Source organism: Rutilus rutilus, assembly GCF_951802725.1.
Source record: "Rutilus rutilus genome assembly, chromosome: 14".
In the NCBI taxonomy this organism is placed as follows: Eukaryota; Metazoa; Chordata; class Actinopteri; order Cypriniformes; family Leuciscidae; genus Rutilus; species Rutilus rutilus.
Window position 1 is genome coordinate 31308369 of NC_140219.1, and position 16059 is coordinate 31324427.

General features: G+C 43.2%; 1 protein-coding gene across 2 annotated transcripts in view; it reads right to left on the reverse strand.

Annotated features, from left to right (window-relative positions):
* abcb7 (ATP-binding cassette, sub-family B (MDR/TAP), member 7) overlaps positions 1 to 8845 on the reverse strand; it is a 52159-nt gene extending 43314 nt beyond the window's left edge. For both annotated transcript variants that reach the window (XM_084429948.1, XM_084429947.1), the window contains exons 1-3: positions 8642 to 8845; positions 5299 to 5379; positions 5101 to 5175 (exon numbers count right to left, since the gene is read on the reverse strand). In XM_084429948.1, coding sequence (XP_084286074.1) covers positions 5101 to 5175; positions 5299 to 5379; positions 8642 to 8791 — 306 coding nt within the window. In that variant the 5' untranslated portion in view covers positions 8792 to 8845. The remainder of the gene's footprint in view (positions 1 to 5100; positions 5176 to 5298; positions 5380 to 8641) is intronic.
* Between the last annotated feature and the right edge of the window lie 7214 nt (positions 8846 to 16059).

Here is a 16059-nt window from a genome sequence, read left to right on the forward strand (position 1 = left end):
GAGAATTATTGACCATTTGCACTTAAATGTTCAAATAAATTGTAACTCAGATACTGGTCACCGAGTAATCAAATGAGGCCGTTACATAATCTGAACACTCTTAGCAACGAGGACTAGACAGATCTGAACCTGGTTTACCTTTTCCCGAATTCAGTGCTTTATGCTCACATTTTTCTGTTTTAAGGCTTAAAAAAAAAATCTATAATAATAATAATTTATATATATATACACAGTGAGGAAAATAAGTATTTGAACACCCTGCTATTTTGCAAGTTCTCCCACTTGGAAATCATGGAGGGGTCTGAAATTGTCATCGTAGGTGAATGTCCACTGTGAGAGACATAATCTAAATAAAAAAATCCAGAAATCACAATGTATGATTTTTTAACTATTTATTTGTATGATACAGCTGCAAATAAGTATTTGAACACCTGAGAAAATCAATGTTAATATTTGGTACAGTAGCCTTTGTTTGCAATTACAGAGGTCAAACGTTTCCTGTAGTTTTTCACCAGGTTTGCACACACTGCAGGAGGGATTTTGGCCCACTCCTTCACACAGATCTTCTCTAGATCAGTCAGGTTTCTGGGCTGTCGCTGAGAAACACGGAGTTTGAGCTCCCTCCAAAGATTCTCTATTGGGTTTAGGTCTGGAGACTGGCTAGGCCACGCCAGAACCTTGATATGCTTCTTACAGAGCCACTCCTTGGTTATCCTGGCTGTGTGCTTCGGGTCATTGTCATGTTGGAAGACCCAGCCTCGACCCATCTTCAATGCTCTAACTGAGGGAAGGAGGTTGTTCCCCAAAATCTCGCAATACATGGCCCCGGTCATCCTCTCCTTAATACAGTGCAGTCGCCCTGTCCCATGTGCAGAAAAACACCCCCAAAGCATGATGCTACCACCCCCATGCTTCACAGTAGGGATGGTGTTCTTGGGATGGTACTCATCATTCTTCTTCCTCCAAACACGTTTAGTGGAATTATGACCAAAAAGTTCTATTTTGGTCTCATCTGACCACATGACTTTCTCCCATGACTCCTCTGGATCATCCAAATGGTCATTGGCAAACTTAAGACGGGCCTTGACATGTGCTGGTTTAAGCAGGGGAACCTTCCGTGCCATGCATGATTTTAAACCATGACGTCTTGGTGTATTACCAACAGTAACCTTGGAAACGGTGGTCCCAGCTCTTTTCAGGTCATTGACCAGCTTCTCCCGTGTAGTTCTGTGCTGATTTCTCACCTTTCTTAGGATCATTGAGACCCCACGAGGTGAGATCTTGCATGGAGCCCCAGTCCGAGGGAGATTGACAGTCATGTTTAGCTTCTTCCATTTTCTAATGATTGCTCCAACAGTGGACCTTTTTTCACCAAGCTGCTTGGCAATTTCCCCGTAGCCCTTTCCAGCCTTGTGGAGGTGTACAATTTTGTCTCTAGTGTCTTTGGACAGCTCTTTGTTCTTGGCCATGTTAGTAGTTGGATTCTTACTGATTGTATGGGGTGGACAGGTGTCTTTATGCAGCTAACGACCTCAAACAGGTGCATCTAATTTAGGATAATAAATGGAGTGGAGGTGGACATTTTAAAGGCAGACTAACAGGTCTTTGAGGGTCAGAATTCTAGCTGATAGACAGGTGTTCAAATACTTATTTGCAGCTGTATCATACAAATAAATAGTTAAAAAATCATATATTGTGATTTCTGGATTTTTTTTTTTAGATTATGTCTCTCACAGTGGACATGCATCTACGATGACAATTTCAGACCCCTCCATGATTTCCAAGTGGGAGAACTTGCAAAATAGCAGGGTGTTCAAATACTTATTTTCCTCACTGTATATATATATATATATATATATATATATATATAATTAATTTAAAATGTAACAATAATAGGACCCTATGTAATCAGTTTTATTTTCCCCCAAATTGTGTTTCAATTTTTCTGTTTTATGATTAAAAGGGGTTCTATAATAACCATTTACAGGTTTATACTTTTGTTCAGATGATCTACTATAATAGGTTTAAAAAACAACTCATTATTTGTCATATAATTTGCATTGTTGGAGCATCTGTTTTTCCCCTCGTGTCACTGTCAGTCTTTACATCGGTGCAGAACTAGGGTATGCAGAATAAGACACCTATTCATCGCCATGCACTGATTAATTCCATGTTGTAGCGAGAAAAACAAACATTGCGACCAAATCATGTGCTGGTGCGACCAACTGAGAAAGTTGGTAGAACCAGTGCAACCAGTGGAAAAGTTAGTCTGGAGCCCTGATTGGTTGTTTTTAAATAAACACTGACAAAAGATATACAAGTTTTAGGGCTGGACGATATGATGATATATGTAACATTGATATAAGTGATCACATGGATTTAGACCTACAAATATTATATTTCTATAACGCGTTCACAGGCAAATTTGCTTTATGTATTTCCCCGGCGTTGAAACCAGGCACATATAAATGTCAGGAAACACGATTCCTGGATGCATGTCAGTATCACTTATATATAAGGAACACTTATATCGAGTCCAACCTAACTGATAATCATTTGATTTGCTCAGTTTCCCCTGTTAAGCGCAGTCACACAGCAGCTCTTCAGCCACTCTGTCCAACTGAGGGACGTGATCCGGCGGGAAAGTGACGTCACTGCATATACCCTCTGTTTCTTCATGTTTAATCAAACTATTTTGTTTCCATCGTGAAGACCTTTACGTTTTTGAGATTCCATGTTATGCATTAAGGCCATGTCCACACGAATAGGTTTTCGTTTGGAAACGGATATTTTTCTCTCTGTTTTGGCCTTCCGTCCACACTTAGACGGCATCTTTATTAATGAAAACGAAGCTTTTTTGAAAGCGCACTCCAAAGTGGATACATTTGAAAACGCTGTTTTCACGTTGTAGTCCGGACTGTAGTGCGGCGGACTGTAGTGCGGACTGTAGTGCGGCGGACTGTAGTGCGCGGACTGTAGTGCGCGGACTGTAGTGCGGCGGACTGTAGTGTGCGGACTGTAGTGTGCGGACTGTAGTGTGTGGACTGTAGTGCGTGGACTGTAGTGTGGACTGTAGTGCGGACTGTAGTGTGTGGACTGTAGTGCGTGGACTGTAGTGCGGCCTGTAGTGTGGCCTGTAGTGCGGCGGACTGTAGTGCGTGGACTGTAGTGCGTGGACTGTAGTGCGTGGACTGTAGTGCGTGGACTGTAGTGCGTGGACTGTAGTGCGTGGACTGTAGTGCGTGGACTGTAGTGCGTGGACTGTAGTGCGTGGACTGTAGTGCGTGGACTGTAGTGCGGACTGTAGTGCGGACTGTAGTGTGTGGACTGTAGTGCGTGGACTGTAGTGCGTGGACTGTAGTGCGGACTGTAGTGCGTGGACTGTAGTGTGTGGACTGTAGTGTGTGGACTGTAGTGTGTGGACTGTAGTGTGTGGACTGTAGTGTGTGGACTGTAGTGTGTGGACTGTAGTGTGTGGACTGTAGTGTGTGGACTGTAGTGTGTGGACTGTAGTGTGTGGACTGTAGTGCGTGGACTGTAGTGCGTGGACTGTAGTGCGTGGACTGTAGTGCGTGGACTGTAGTGTGTGGACTGTAGTGCGGACTGTAGTGCGGACTGTGAAACCGGTGGTATTTAAAAACGATGACGTAAATTTAGTCAGGTGACGCATATTGTACCAATAGATATTCATGTTTATACCAGTATTGTGCCTGTTATGTGCTATTCACTTGCACACTGTTGCTAAAAATATACTCTTCATATCACAGTCCTGCAAAGATGACAGAATTTACTCACATTTGCTGTCCTGCGGTAACACACGAGAGCAGTCGCGTTTTAGACCAAACATATGGTGACTGCGTGCGCCCCCTGGACCACATCAGTGAATGGTGAGATCTTTTACTAAATAAAATGATCCTGTCAGAAGAAATGCGCGATAACTTCATTATTTTTCCATCTGAATCATGTCAGTGATCTTTTGTGGGGAATTTAGCATTTTCAGGCGTTTTTCAAAAGTTTCTCATCCACACTGAAACGTCCGAAAACGCCTGAAAACGCTAGTGTGGACGGAGAGCGTTTATAAACGAAAACGCCTGAAAACGCCAGTGTGGACGGAGAGCTTTTATAAACGAAAACGCCTGAAAACGCCAGTGTGGGCGGAGAGCTTTTATAAACGAAAACGCCTGAAAACGCCAGTGTGGACGGAGAGCTTTTATAAACGAAAACGCCTGAAAACGCCAGTGTGGACGGAGAGCTTTTATAAACGAAAACGCCTGAAAACGCCAGTGTGGACGGAGAGCTTTTATAAACGAAAACGCCTGAAAACGCCAGTGTGGACGGAGAGCTTTTATAAACGAAAACGCCTGAAAACGCCAGTGTGGACGGAGAGCTTTTATAAACGAAAACGCCTGAAAACGCCAGTGTGGACGGAGAGCTTTTATAAACGAAAACGCCTGAAAACGCCAGTGTGGACGGAGAGCTTTTATAAACGAAAACGCCTGAAAACGCCAGTGTGGACGGAGAGCTTTTATAAACGAAAACGCCTGAAAACGCTAGTGTGGACGGAGAGCTTTTATAAACGAAAACGCCTGAAAACGCTAGTGTGGACGGAGAGCTTTTATAAACGAAAACGCCTGAAAACGCCAGTGTGGACGGAGAGCTTTTATAAACGAAAACGCCTGAAAACGCCAGTGTGGACGGAGAGCTTTTATAAACGAAAACGCCTGAAAACGCCAGTGTGGACGGAGAGCTTTTATAAACGAAAACGCCTGAAAACGCTAGTGTGGACGGAGAGCTTTTATAAACGAAAACGCCTGAAAACGCCAGTGTGGACGGAGAGCTTTTATAAACGAAAACGCCTGAAAACGCTAGTGTGGACGGAGAGCGTTTATAAACGAAAACGCCTGAAAACGCCAGTGTGGACGGAGAGCTTTTATAAACGAAAACGCCTGAAAACGCTAGTGTGGACGGAGAGCTTTTATAAACGAAAACACCGTTTTCAAATGTATCCGGATTAATGCAGACGTAGCCTAAGTTGCATTTGAATCTATGATTTCAGCCAGAGGTGAAAAACCCCTCTACCATACACACACAAACCCTTACCACATTTTTGGGATCTGCACTGAGGCCTCCGCCTGCATGCCCGTGCCAGCACTGTCTCTCTGGAAGATGTAAATGCTGGAACACACCAACTCACATATTAACACCTTTTTTCCCTGTTACTGAGATGAAACATGCATCAATTTCATGAAAAATCAAGCACAATGTCTTAAATGATCCACTATTTTAATAAAGACTTACTTTGGCCGCCTCTAAGATCTGTCGGCTGCTCTGACCTCTGCTGTTGGCCCATGTTGATGACGCACTCCGCTGACTTGATAGCTGAAAGAAAGTGAAGAAATATGAGATATGAAAATAAATGGGATTCAATAAGATTCCTTTCACACTGCATCTCTACTTCCCCTCATAAGCACATTTAGTTTACCGCTTTTTATTATTCACTCACCATTCTCCTCAAGTTAAACAATCAATTTCTCTGAAAGTTGCAACTGTGTCATGCTTTGTGAAATATGACATAAAATGTGATTTGTGCCATAAAAACATATAGATATTTAGCCTATTCATTAGTTGAATACCTGTCAGTTATCTACTGAAGGGCTGTACATTCTTCGCCTGAATCTACACACAATTAGCTGTTTACCGTGGCTAAATGATGCTATTTTAAAAGTTCATTATTTTGTTTATTGGTTAATGGAATAGGTTAAAACATTATTTTTTATCATTCATTATTGCAGCTCCTCTATTGGTCAGTCTGAAACACACTGATTTCCACAAAGCCACTCCTTCTGAAAAGCTCAGAGTGCTCTGATTGGCCAGCAGACCGAGTGCGCTGTGATTGGCCGAACACCTCAGTTGCGTGTGGGAAATGTACCTTACCATAATCGCTAGCTTAAGCTTCTAATGCAATTAAAAAGTTAGTAGTAATGTAGTCAGTTTTACCGCATCAATTCGAGCCCGAGTCGGGTTCAGAAAACGAGGTTGATCAAGCCAGTCGATCGGAACCAGTGTTGAGCAGAATATTTCGCAGTGGAAAGCCAAGCTTCTTCTTTTCCTTTCAATGACGGTTGGCAAACCCACTTGATGCCCCCTACTGCACATGACAGATGACGCAAAATAAAGGATCGGGCTCAGGATAGCGGACACAGATCAGTTTAAAAGTGCTTTATCGGCCCGATACCCATCCTTGAGATCTGCTCGGGACATCCCAGGTAAGTGGTCTGTGTTTATAGCTGGCGTTGTGCTCTCCCAGGTTCAGCTGTCCTCTGTAAAATGTGTTGTGCACGAGCAAACTATTGGGTTGTGCTGCTCAGGAACAGCTTTATAAATAGCCTAAAGCTTAACCTCTGAAAGCAAAAGCATCCAAACACATCGCATCTCCGCAACATCATGACAACACTACAATTCACTGAACAATTTAATACATTTGGTTGTCACAGTCACTTCACATTTTAGTGCCCAATCCTGCTCTCTACACCAGAGTTCAGTAACTTACAGAGTAATTCTACAACTGAATGAACTGACGACAACCGCATTTAATTCTATGTAGTTTGTACGGAAACGAACTTGTTGTTAATGGTGCATTTAAACACGCATCAGAGATGTGTCTCTCTTTGTATGTGTGCAAGAAAAACCACAGTGAACGTGGCTGAATCTTTACTCGTTCGCACACTGACACTTGAAAGACACTTTCTGGTAAAGTCATGACTTACTAACTTACAACGCAAGTACGACAATTTCATTTGCTCTTTATAGTGAACTGATAATATAGAAAATGGCCTTTTATTTCTAAATTATGACAAATTTTTATGTAAAAATCATACTAACATTATAAGCGTACCTCAGGAAAAATCTAAGATTGTGACCCATTCAACCCTTGTGCATCAATTCAAAACAGTTACTCTGAGGTTCTTAGAGGACAAAAATGTCTGTGTCAAAAAAAGCTTCAGAGCGCAGACTTAAGTTCGCTCTCGTTTTCAAGACGACCCATGGCCGGTTTTTGTTGAAGTGAAAAGTCCATATTTGACCTTGTGAAACATATTACTGATAAAAGAGTCCTGGATCTTGAACTTTTTATACATAGGCTACTCGTAGACTCCTTCTGATGCTTCATAAGCCATATAGAAGTCCATTTTGAAGTCCACATCTTGACCGATTGAACTTATTTCAGGTCAAAGGGTCCTTAAATGGTTTTAAACTCTTTAAACTTAGAGACTCCTTCTGATGTTAAATCAGCAGTACAGAAATCCATATTTGACCTACTGAACATATTACTGGCCAAAGAGTCCTTAAAGATTAACATTATACATTTAGATTGTTGTCTTCTGATGTTATATCAGCCTGAAAAAAAATAAATGTTTCTGGCCAAAGAGTATTTGAAACTTGAACTTTCTATACATAATCTTTGACTCCTTCTGATGTTACGTCAGCCATACAGAAGTACATTATTGACCCAAGGAACATATTTCTGGCCGAAGAGTCCTCGATCTGTCGAGTTGAAAATGTTTTTGGCCAAAGGGTCCTCGAAAGTTAACGGACAAAAAAAATGTCTGTGTCAAAAAACTGCTATAAAAACATGAAGCTTCAGAGCACAGACTTAAGTTTGGTCTCGTTTATAAGACGACCCATGGCCGGGTTTTGTTGAAGTGATTTTTCGGTTTTAACGGGTTTCAATGGGGACATTTTTGTCCCTAGTGCAACTATTTTCTGTACCCAGAGTAAAACAGATTTATTAAAGGAAATGAGGGTTGAAATAGTAAAATTCCAATAAAAAAATACACACTTGTGCCATAATATATACAGTTGGCATTAACACGGGCAAAACGGCCAAAAAACTAAACTGAAAAAGGACTAAAATGTCCTTAAGGACACAAAAGGGTTAAGATTGACCACTTGACTAGTTGTTTAGACAACTCAACCACTAGTAAAAGTAATATATAGGCTAGTTCACACACCCCTATAGGCCCTAGTGTTGAGTCACTCATATCGTGCAAACTTGGTTATTGCCTATTTATCAAAAAGTGCTTGTGACACTATCATTTCTATGTCTTGACCGTAACCATACTGCAATGTAATCACAGATCTTTTGCAAAAAATACTACATGAGAGTGTTTTTGGTGTAAATGGAGTCTGTCACGTGACTCTGATATGAGCTGAAAAGAGGGCGGGATTCAGTCTTATCTAAGCACACATGTTGTGTGTGTGTGTTACTTATATTATATCATGTGACCTACAGGTTAAAGGAGTTAAGTCCAAACCAACAGCTAAAAGTTAAGTTAAAACCAACAAATTAATCTACAAACTTAAGTGACCTAGTCATGTGACATTATATATCAGAACACTGCAAGTAACAGAAATGAAGACATTTACACAACAGAATAGGGACAATTGAATTTCATTAGTCACGATGAACCACGTCAACTTCCTACTTAACAACAACTAGTCACAAACAACACAGCACAGAGGTGTATGGTCAATGCTTCTGATGTATGTGACACTATATAGTGTAAGGTGGTGTTTGTAAAGTTTGAGGACTGCCCTTGTGTGCTGGCGTCCTGAAGTGTGTGTGTGACAGAGGTGAATGTACCTGATAAGTGCTCCGCTGTTTCCGATGGCTCGTCGCTCGGTGGTCGTGACAGATCCACGCGTGGACAGATCGACTCTGCTGAAGCAACAGGGACAATTTACGCCTTTGAATGTGAAATCCACATTTCAGCGGGACCAACAGCGGCGCCATACTGAACCGAGGGGCTGAGGCGACGTCATGCGTGACGTCACTTCCGCTCAGCCGCGTCCTGTAGGCACTTTTTTTTTCCCCAGGATGGTAGGGGAAGACTCATGAATATTCATTAGGGAAGTCATCCCTGATTGGTCTGATGACCTACCCCTAAACCAGAGCCATAGAGAGAGAGAGTTGTCTCTCTCTATGGCTCTGCCCTAAACCTACCCGCCACTGGGGTTAAGACCAATCAGGGATGACTTCCCCAATGAATATTCATGAGTCTTCCCCTACCATCCTGGGAAAAAAATATATCGCGTCCTGTAGCCACTAGAAACACGACCGCGGGTTTCGTAGGAAAAAAGGAAGAAATAAACCCGCAAAATTATATTAATAATTTTATTTAGCAAAGGCGCGTTTAATTCATAAAAAAAAGTTATATTTATAATAAATGTTGTTCTTTCTAATAATCAAAGAATCCTGAGTTTCCACAAAAAATATTAAGCAGCACAACTGTGTTTAACATTAATAATAATAAGAAATGTTTCTTTAGCATCAGATTAGCATATTATAATGACTGGATCTGAAGGATCGTGTGACACTGGAGTAATGATGCTAAAAATGTTTGCTTTACATCACAGGAATAAATTACGTTTTAAAACGTATATCACTGTTTTTACTGTATTTGCTTTGGCGAGATTAAGAGACAACTTTCAAAAACATTAAAAAACATTAAAGTGTCCAAACTTGACGATACTGTATAGGCTATATGTATTATTTGTACAGTTTTTACGTCCATGATAAACAACCAAAAAAATACAAATATCTGAAAAAATCTGAAAAAAACAATAATATCAAGAATTACATTTTGGGATTTCAAAGAGATTTCAGGAAATCATAGAACAAAAAATATCCAAAACCTTTATTTTTAGAAGGTTAAATTGCAACACGACCTGATCATTTATTGATTGGCCCAATTTTACTTAGGCCTACTTAGTAGGCTACTTGTTTATACAGAACAAAACATTTCTCCACATGATCTAGGGTGTGTAATAACATAACATAAATAACATAAAGCTAATGCTGGAGTAAGATTTTTTATCTCAGTCACTGATTAAATTTAATAAATCATTATCACCAAAAAAAATAAAATAAAAAAATAAATCTTCTTAATGAAGTTCAGATGTGGTATGAATGAATTTACACTGTGATTACAATAGCATCAATAATTTATTAGATTTATACATTTATTAATAGCCTACTTTTAATATAACATTCTGAATAAATAAAATGATGGAAAATATATTATGTTTAAAATAGGAAACTAAAACCGACAGTAGGTGGAAGCAGATCACTGTAGGTAATCTATTAAAGAGGGGTCCTATTATGCCCTTTTACGAAGTCTTTTTCTTTTTGGGGTGTACTACTAGAATACGTTTTCATGCTTGATTGTTCAAAATACGCATTCTTTTTACATATTTTACATCATTACAGCTCCTCTTTACCTAGTCTGGTTGAGTAGGCTGTAAAAAAAAAGAAGGGAAAAAAAAGGGTTGAAGCAGACGTTCTCTGATGTGTGAAATGTGTTGTGATTGGTTAGCTGGCCCAGTGTGTTGTGATTGGTTAGCTGTCTAATGTTAACAAACAAAAGGAATGTGCTGAAAAATTTCAACAGGGGAATGTTTTTTAAAAAAAAAATTTTTTTTAATTTTTTTATTAACATTACACACTTGAAATCATAATCAAGGACCCCTTTAAATTGAATCATTCAATTTGTTCAAACCGGTTCAAACGGCTCAACAGATTCGTTCAAACGCTGAATCGGTGTTGCTCGGAGCGGTTCTGCTGTGGATTTGTTTGGAAAACTATTTTCGTTGGCGAAATAGAGCAATGACAGAAAATGTAAGTTACTTTATATTAACCAGGGCTTAATTTGAGCCGGAACACGCCGGAACATGTTCCGGCACCTCCGACATTGGATCCGGAACCTTTTTTATTGGATCCGGCACCTCCCGTGTCAATAAAATTAATTGCCTAAATGAAATAAAATAAAATTACTGTTTTAGTGTTCAATGTTTGTGACACATGACTTGCGCGCTTGTTGTACGAGTTGAGATTGATGTTAGCCTCGATAGTTTCACTCAGGGGAAAAATGTCAAAAAGACGCTAGACAGTCAGATCCCAAACAAGCAAAAATCGTTTCTGCTGATCAAAAAGGAGACCACGGTGGACACAGTAGCCTAGTATCGACATTATATCTCGTTATTTCGACATAATAAGGGGACATTCTAATCTGCCACATTAAGCGTTCTTATAATGGTTTTCTATAGGCTATATGGGAGGAAAATGCTTAACGTGTAAATGCGTTCATATTATGGGCTCATCTGATTTTTTGTACATAGCATATTTGTCAGGATTTTAGTATCATAATGATTAATAACGCACAATTATCCGTGAACTTGATTTGAACAAATGCCTTTCACTTGTGTGTGCAAAATTCAGAATTAAATTAATGTGCAGAAATGTGTACAAATAGAGAGTATGTAGGCCTACTATGCCGTTGTAGCCATTAAAAAAGCGCATTTAGTTTCATATTTGTTAAAATATTATAATGTTTTTTTTTTTTTTCATTTATGTTGATTTATGAAAAGTGAACAGCACGACCGAGTAAGATAGGATGCGCAATATGAGACATGGAGCGGGTCAGACATGATTTTGTCCGTTGAAGTTGAAGTTGTTTAGAAAGCCTTTCTTTAAAGTGAATTTCGTTTTGTATAAATTGTATCATAATTTTAATCAAATTTTCATCAACCATTTGCCTGTAGGCCTATTTATTGAATACGAAACAAATATAACGGAGGCGCCCGCGCGCTCACTTGCATGCACGTGAACTGCAGCACGAAACTCAGTGTATGCCTCACACAGACATGACAAATACATCAAATACACAAAGCTTGAAATGTCTTTAAACGAAATAATTCAAAACGAAAAAGGAAAAAGGCTCGATTATGTAATGCATTAGTGTGCATTTCTCTCTATAAGTGCGTTCACACGGAGATGGCGATCGTCAACTTCATCTTTGCAGCTGAGTCGACACTTTTAGAGAAAACACTTTATTGTTTTTATTAATAAAAATCAATACACGCGTCACCGGATTTACAGATGCACGCACACATATTATTTCGAAATAACGAGATATTTTGTTGAAATAACAGTCATTATTATTAATTTATTTGTTCTATCTGTAATAAAATAAATAAATAAATAAACATTATTATTAATAATAGCCTACATCTTTTAGAATATTTGATTGAATGCTGAATGTTATTTAAGTAGCCTACTTGTTCAATTTAATAAAATTAAAACTTTAATTGTGATCATTAACATAACTGAATATTAAATATTTAGTGGCCAAGTTTTGCGCAGCTCCCCGTCAATGATCTATCTATAGCACCCACTCAGCTGGCGCTGTCCCTGCAGAGAAGCTACGTAGGCAGTGTAATTTTTTTTTTTTTTTTTTTTTTTGTTCCGTTACCTCCATCCCCCGTTTTGAGTCGCCGGATCCACCCCCCCTCTGCGCTCCGGGACCTCCCACTTTACAAATTAAGCACTGATATTAACCTATTGTTTATTGAACTGTTGCATAAAGTCAGCATCATTTTTACATTTTTTCAACATTTTTAGTCTACATTAGCTTATAAATCATACTAAATTATGTTTGTTTTTTATGTGCAAAATGCAGAAAGTTTTCTGTGATGGGTAGGTTTAGGGTTAGTGGGAAATACAGTTTATATAGTATATATCATTATGTCTATGGAAAGTCCCCATAAAATATGGAAACCCAACATTGTGTGTGAGTGTGTGTAAAAGTGTAATTGTGTGTGTGTGTGTGTGTGTGTGTGTGTGAGTGAGTGTGTAATAGTGTAATTGTGTGTGTGTGTGTGTGTGTGTGTGTGTGTGTGAGTGTTTTTCTGTAAACGGTTTTCTTTTAATACTCAACGTGGTTGAGTGTTTTTCCCTCGTTATTATAATTATTGTAAATGTCTCTGTTCTCAGCACGGAAGCTGTAGGGGTTGGGGTGCCAATTTTTCTTTGTTGTGAACTTTACTTTTTCTCTTGTTTTTGGCTAGTAAGGGATTCAGTTTAGTATCTGTATTTTGTTTAAACGTTTTTCTTTGATAGGATAATACGTTTTTTTCTAAAACAAAGGTAGAGTCAATTTTGTTCGTTATTTTGGCTTTGACCCAACCCTGAAATTAATTTGCTTCTCTTTGATGTCTTGTGCTGACCTTTACCAATTTGAACAACTTGTTGTCAAACAAGAAGTCAGGTGTTACAAAGTTATTTATGTTATTCTCCTGGACCCTAGACCTGGGACGTAACAATGTACTTTCAAGATAAAGGTGTGTTGAAGACAGATTTGACTTCCAAAGAAACAGAACTAGAGGCTTCGCTACTCGCAAAGCTTGTAAAAATGAGACTGTTTATGAACTGTACATTTGAAATAGGGATGCACTGATATGAAAGTTTTGGCCGATATGGATAACCGACAATTCTTTATGTTTGAAAGCCGACATGAAGGCCGATAAATCTAAATCCAAATTTTGATGTCATTTTTGAGAGCCTGATTACAAAAACAAAAGTCTCATTATTAAAAGCCAGGTGTTACGAACTGCTCCGAGACACGAAGGTTGAGATCCAAATGCAGCTTTAATTAAGGGGCAATCCAGACACGTAATCCAATATACAGGCAATAGGTCAAAACACAGGTAGGCCGTCCAAACAAACAAACAAAACAGACAGGGGTCAGATGAAAACAAACAGGCAAAAAATCCAAAAATCAAGAGACATGAAACCAGGGAAAACGCTCGGAAATGCAGTGCAACAACAACATACAAAACTTTGCAGTGAGTGAATGAGTGAACATGGTATAAATAGGCTGAGACTAACAGGGTAATGAGACACAGGTGAATGCAATCAGTGATGATGAGTCCGGGCAGTGAGTTATGGGTAATATAGTTTGTGAGGGAGTGATAATAGTCTGGTGTGGAGTGCCCTCTGGTGGCTCTCAAGGGCACTCCAGCTGGTGACCGTTACATAGTCCCCCCTCAAAGGAGCGACTTCCAGACGCTCTAAATTTGTCCAGGAGGGAGGTGGAGCGAAGGCGGACCCGGGGGCTGGATGGAGGGCCAGGCCCGTGGAGCGGAAGAGGATCTGGAGACTGCGGCAAGACGGGAGGCCAGGGCGGAGCAGTCAGTGCAGGCGACCAGGGCGGAGCAGGCAGTGCAGGCGACCAGGGCGGAGCAGTCAGTGCAGAAGACCAGGGCGGAGCAGGCAGTGCAGGCGACCAGGGCGGAGCAGTCTGTGCAGGCGACCAGGGCGGAGCAGGCAGTGCAGGCGACCAGGGCGGAGCAGTCAGTGCAGAAGACCAGGGCGGAGCAGGCAGTGCAGACGACCAGAGCGCAGCAGGCTGTGCAGGCGACCAGGGCGGAGCAGGCAGTGCAGGCGACCAGGGCGGAGCAGTCAGTGCAGAAGACCAGAGCGGAGCAGGCAGTGCAGGCGACCAGGGCGGAGCAGTCTGTGCAGGCGACCAGGGCGGAGCAGGCTGTGCAGGCGACCAGGGCGGAGCAGTCAGTGCAGAAGACCAGGGCGGAGCAGGCAGTGCAGAAGACCAGGGCGGAGCAGTCTGTGCAGGCGACCAGGGCGGAGCAGGCAGTGCAGACGACCAGGGCGGAGCAGGCAGTACAGGTGACCAGGGCGGAGCAGTCAGTGCAGAAGACCAGGGCGGAGCAGTCTGTGCAGGCGACCAGGGCGGAGCAGGCAGTGCAGGCGACCAGGGCGGAGCAGGCCGTGCAGGCGACCAGGGCGGAGCAGGCAGTACAGGCGACCAGGGCGGAGCAGTCAGTGCAGAAGACCAGGGCGGAGCAGGCAGTGCAGGCGACCAGGGCGGAGCAGTCTGTGCAGGCGACCAGGGCGGAGCAGGCAGTGCAGGCGACCAGGGCGGAGCAGTCTGTGCAGGCGACCAGGGCGGAGCAGGCAGTGCAGGCGACCAGGGCGGAGCAGTCTGTGCAGGCGACCAGGGCGGAGCAGGCAGTGCAGGCGACCAGGGCGGAGCAGGCAGTACAGGCGACCAGGGCGGAGCAGTCAGTGCAGAAGACCAGGGCGGAGCAGGCAGTGCAGGCGACCAGGGCGGAGCAGTCTGTGCAGGCGACCAGGGCGGAGCAGGCAGTGCAGACGACCAGGGCGGAGCAGGCAGTACAGGTGACCAGGGCGGAGACGACCCTTCAGGTGGCCAGGGCGGAGCAGTCAGTGCAGAAGACCAGGGCGGAGCAGGCAGTGCAGAAGACCAGAGCGGAGCAGTCTGTGCAGGCGACCAGGGCGGAGAAGTCAGTGCAGACGACCAGGGCGGAGCAGGCAGTACAGGTGACCAGGGCGGAGACGACCCTTCAGGTGGCCAGGGCGGAGCAGTCAGTGCAGAAGACCAGGGCGGAGCAGTCAGTGCAGGCGACCAGGGCGGAGACGATCCTTCAGGTGGCCAGGGCGGAGCAGTCAGTGCAGAAGACCAGGGCGCAGCAGGCAGTGCAGGTGACCAGGGCGGAGACGACCCTTCAGGTGGCCAGGGCGGAGCAGGCTGTGCAGGCGACCAGGGCGGAGCAGTCTGTGCAGGCGACCAGGGCGGAGCAGTCTGTGCAGGCGACCAGTGCGGAGCAGGCTGTGCAGGCGACCAGGGCGGAGCAGTCAGTGCAGAAGACCAGGGCGGAGCAGTCAGTGCAGAAGACCAGGGCGGAGCAGTCAGTGCAGATGACCAGGGCGGAGCAGGCTGTGCAGGCGACCAGGGCGGAGCAGTCTGTGCAGGCGACCAGGGCGGAGCAGTCTGTGCAGGCGACCAGTGCGGAGCAGGCTGTGCAGGCGACCAGGGCGGAGCAGTCAGTGCAGAAGACCAGGGCGGAGCAGTCAGTGCAGAAGACCAGGGCGGAGCAGTCAGTGCAGATGACCAGGGCGGAGCAGGCAGTGCAGGCGACCAAGGCGGAGCAGGCAGTGCAGGCGACCAGGGCGGAGACAACCCTTCAGGTGGCCAGGGCGGAGCAGTCAGTGCAGATGACCAGGGCGGAGCAGGCAGTGCAGGCGACCAGGGCGGAGACAGGTGGTTCAGGGGGGTTGCGGCAGCCATCTCTGCTGAGGGCTCAGGTTTGACCTAATTTTGTCCAGAGACACTGGCTCGGCGGCAACCATCTTGTCCGGAGACTCTGGCCAGTAAGCCAGTAAATTACAGTAATTCATACAAA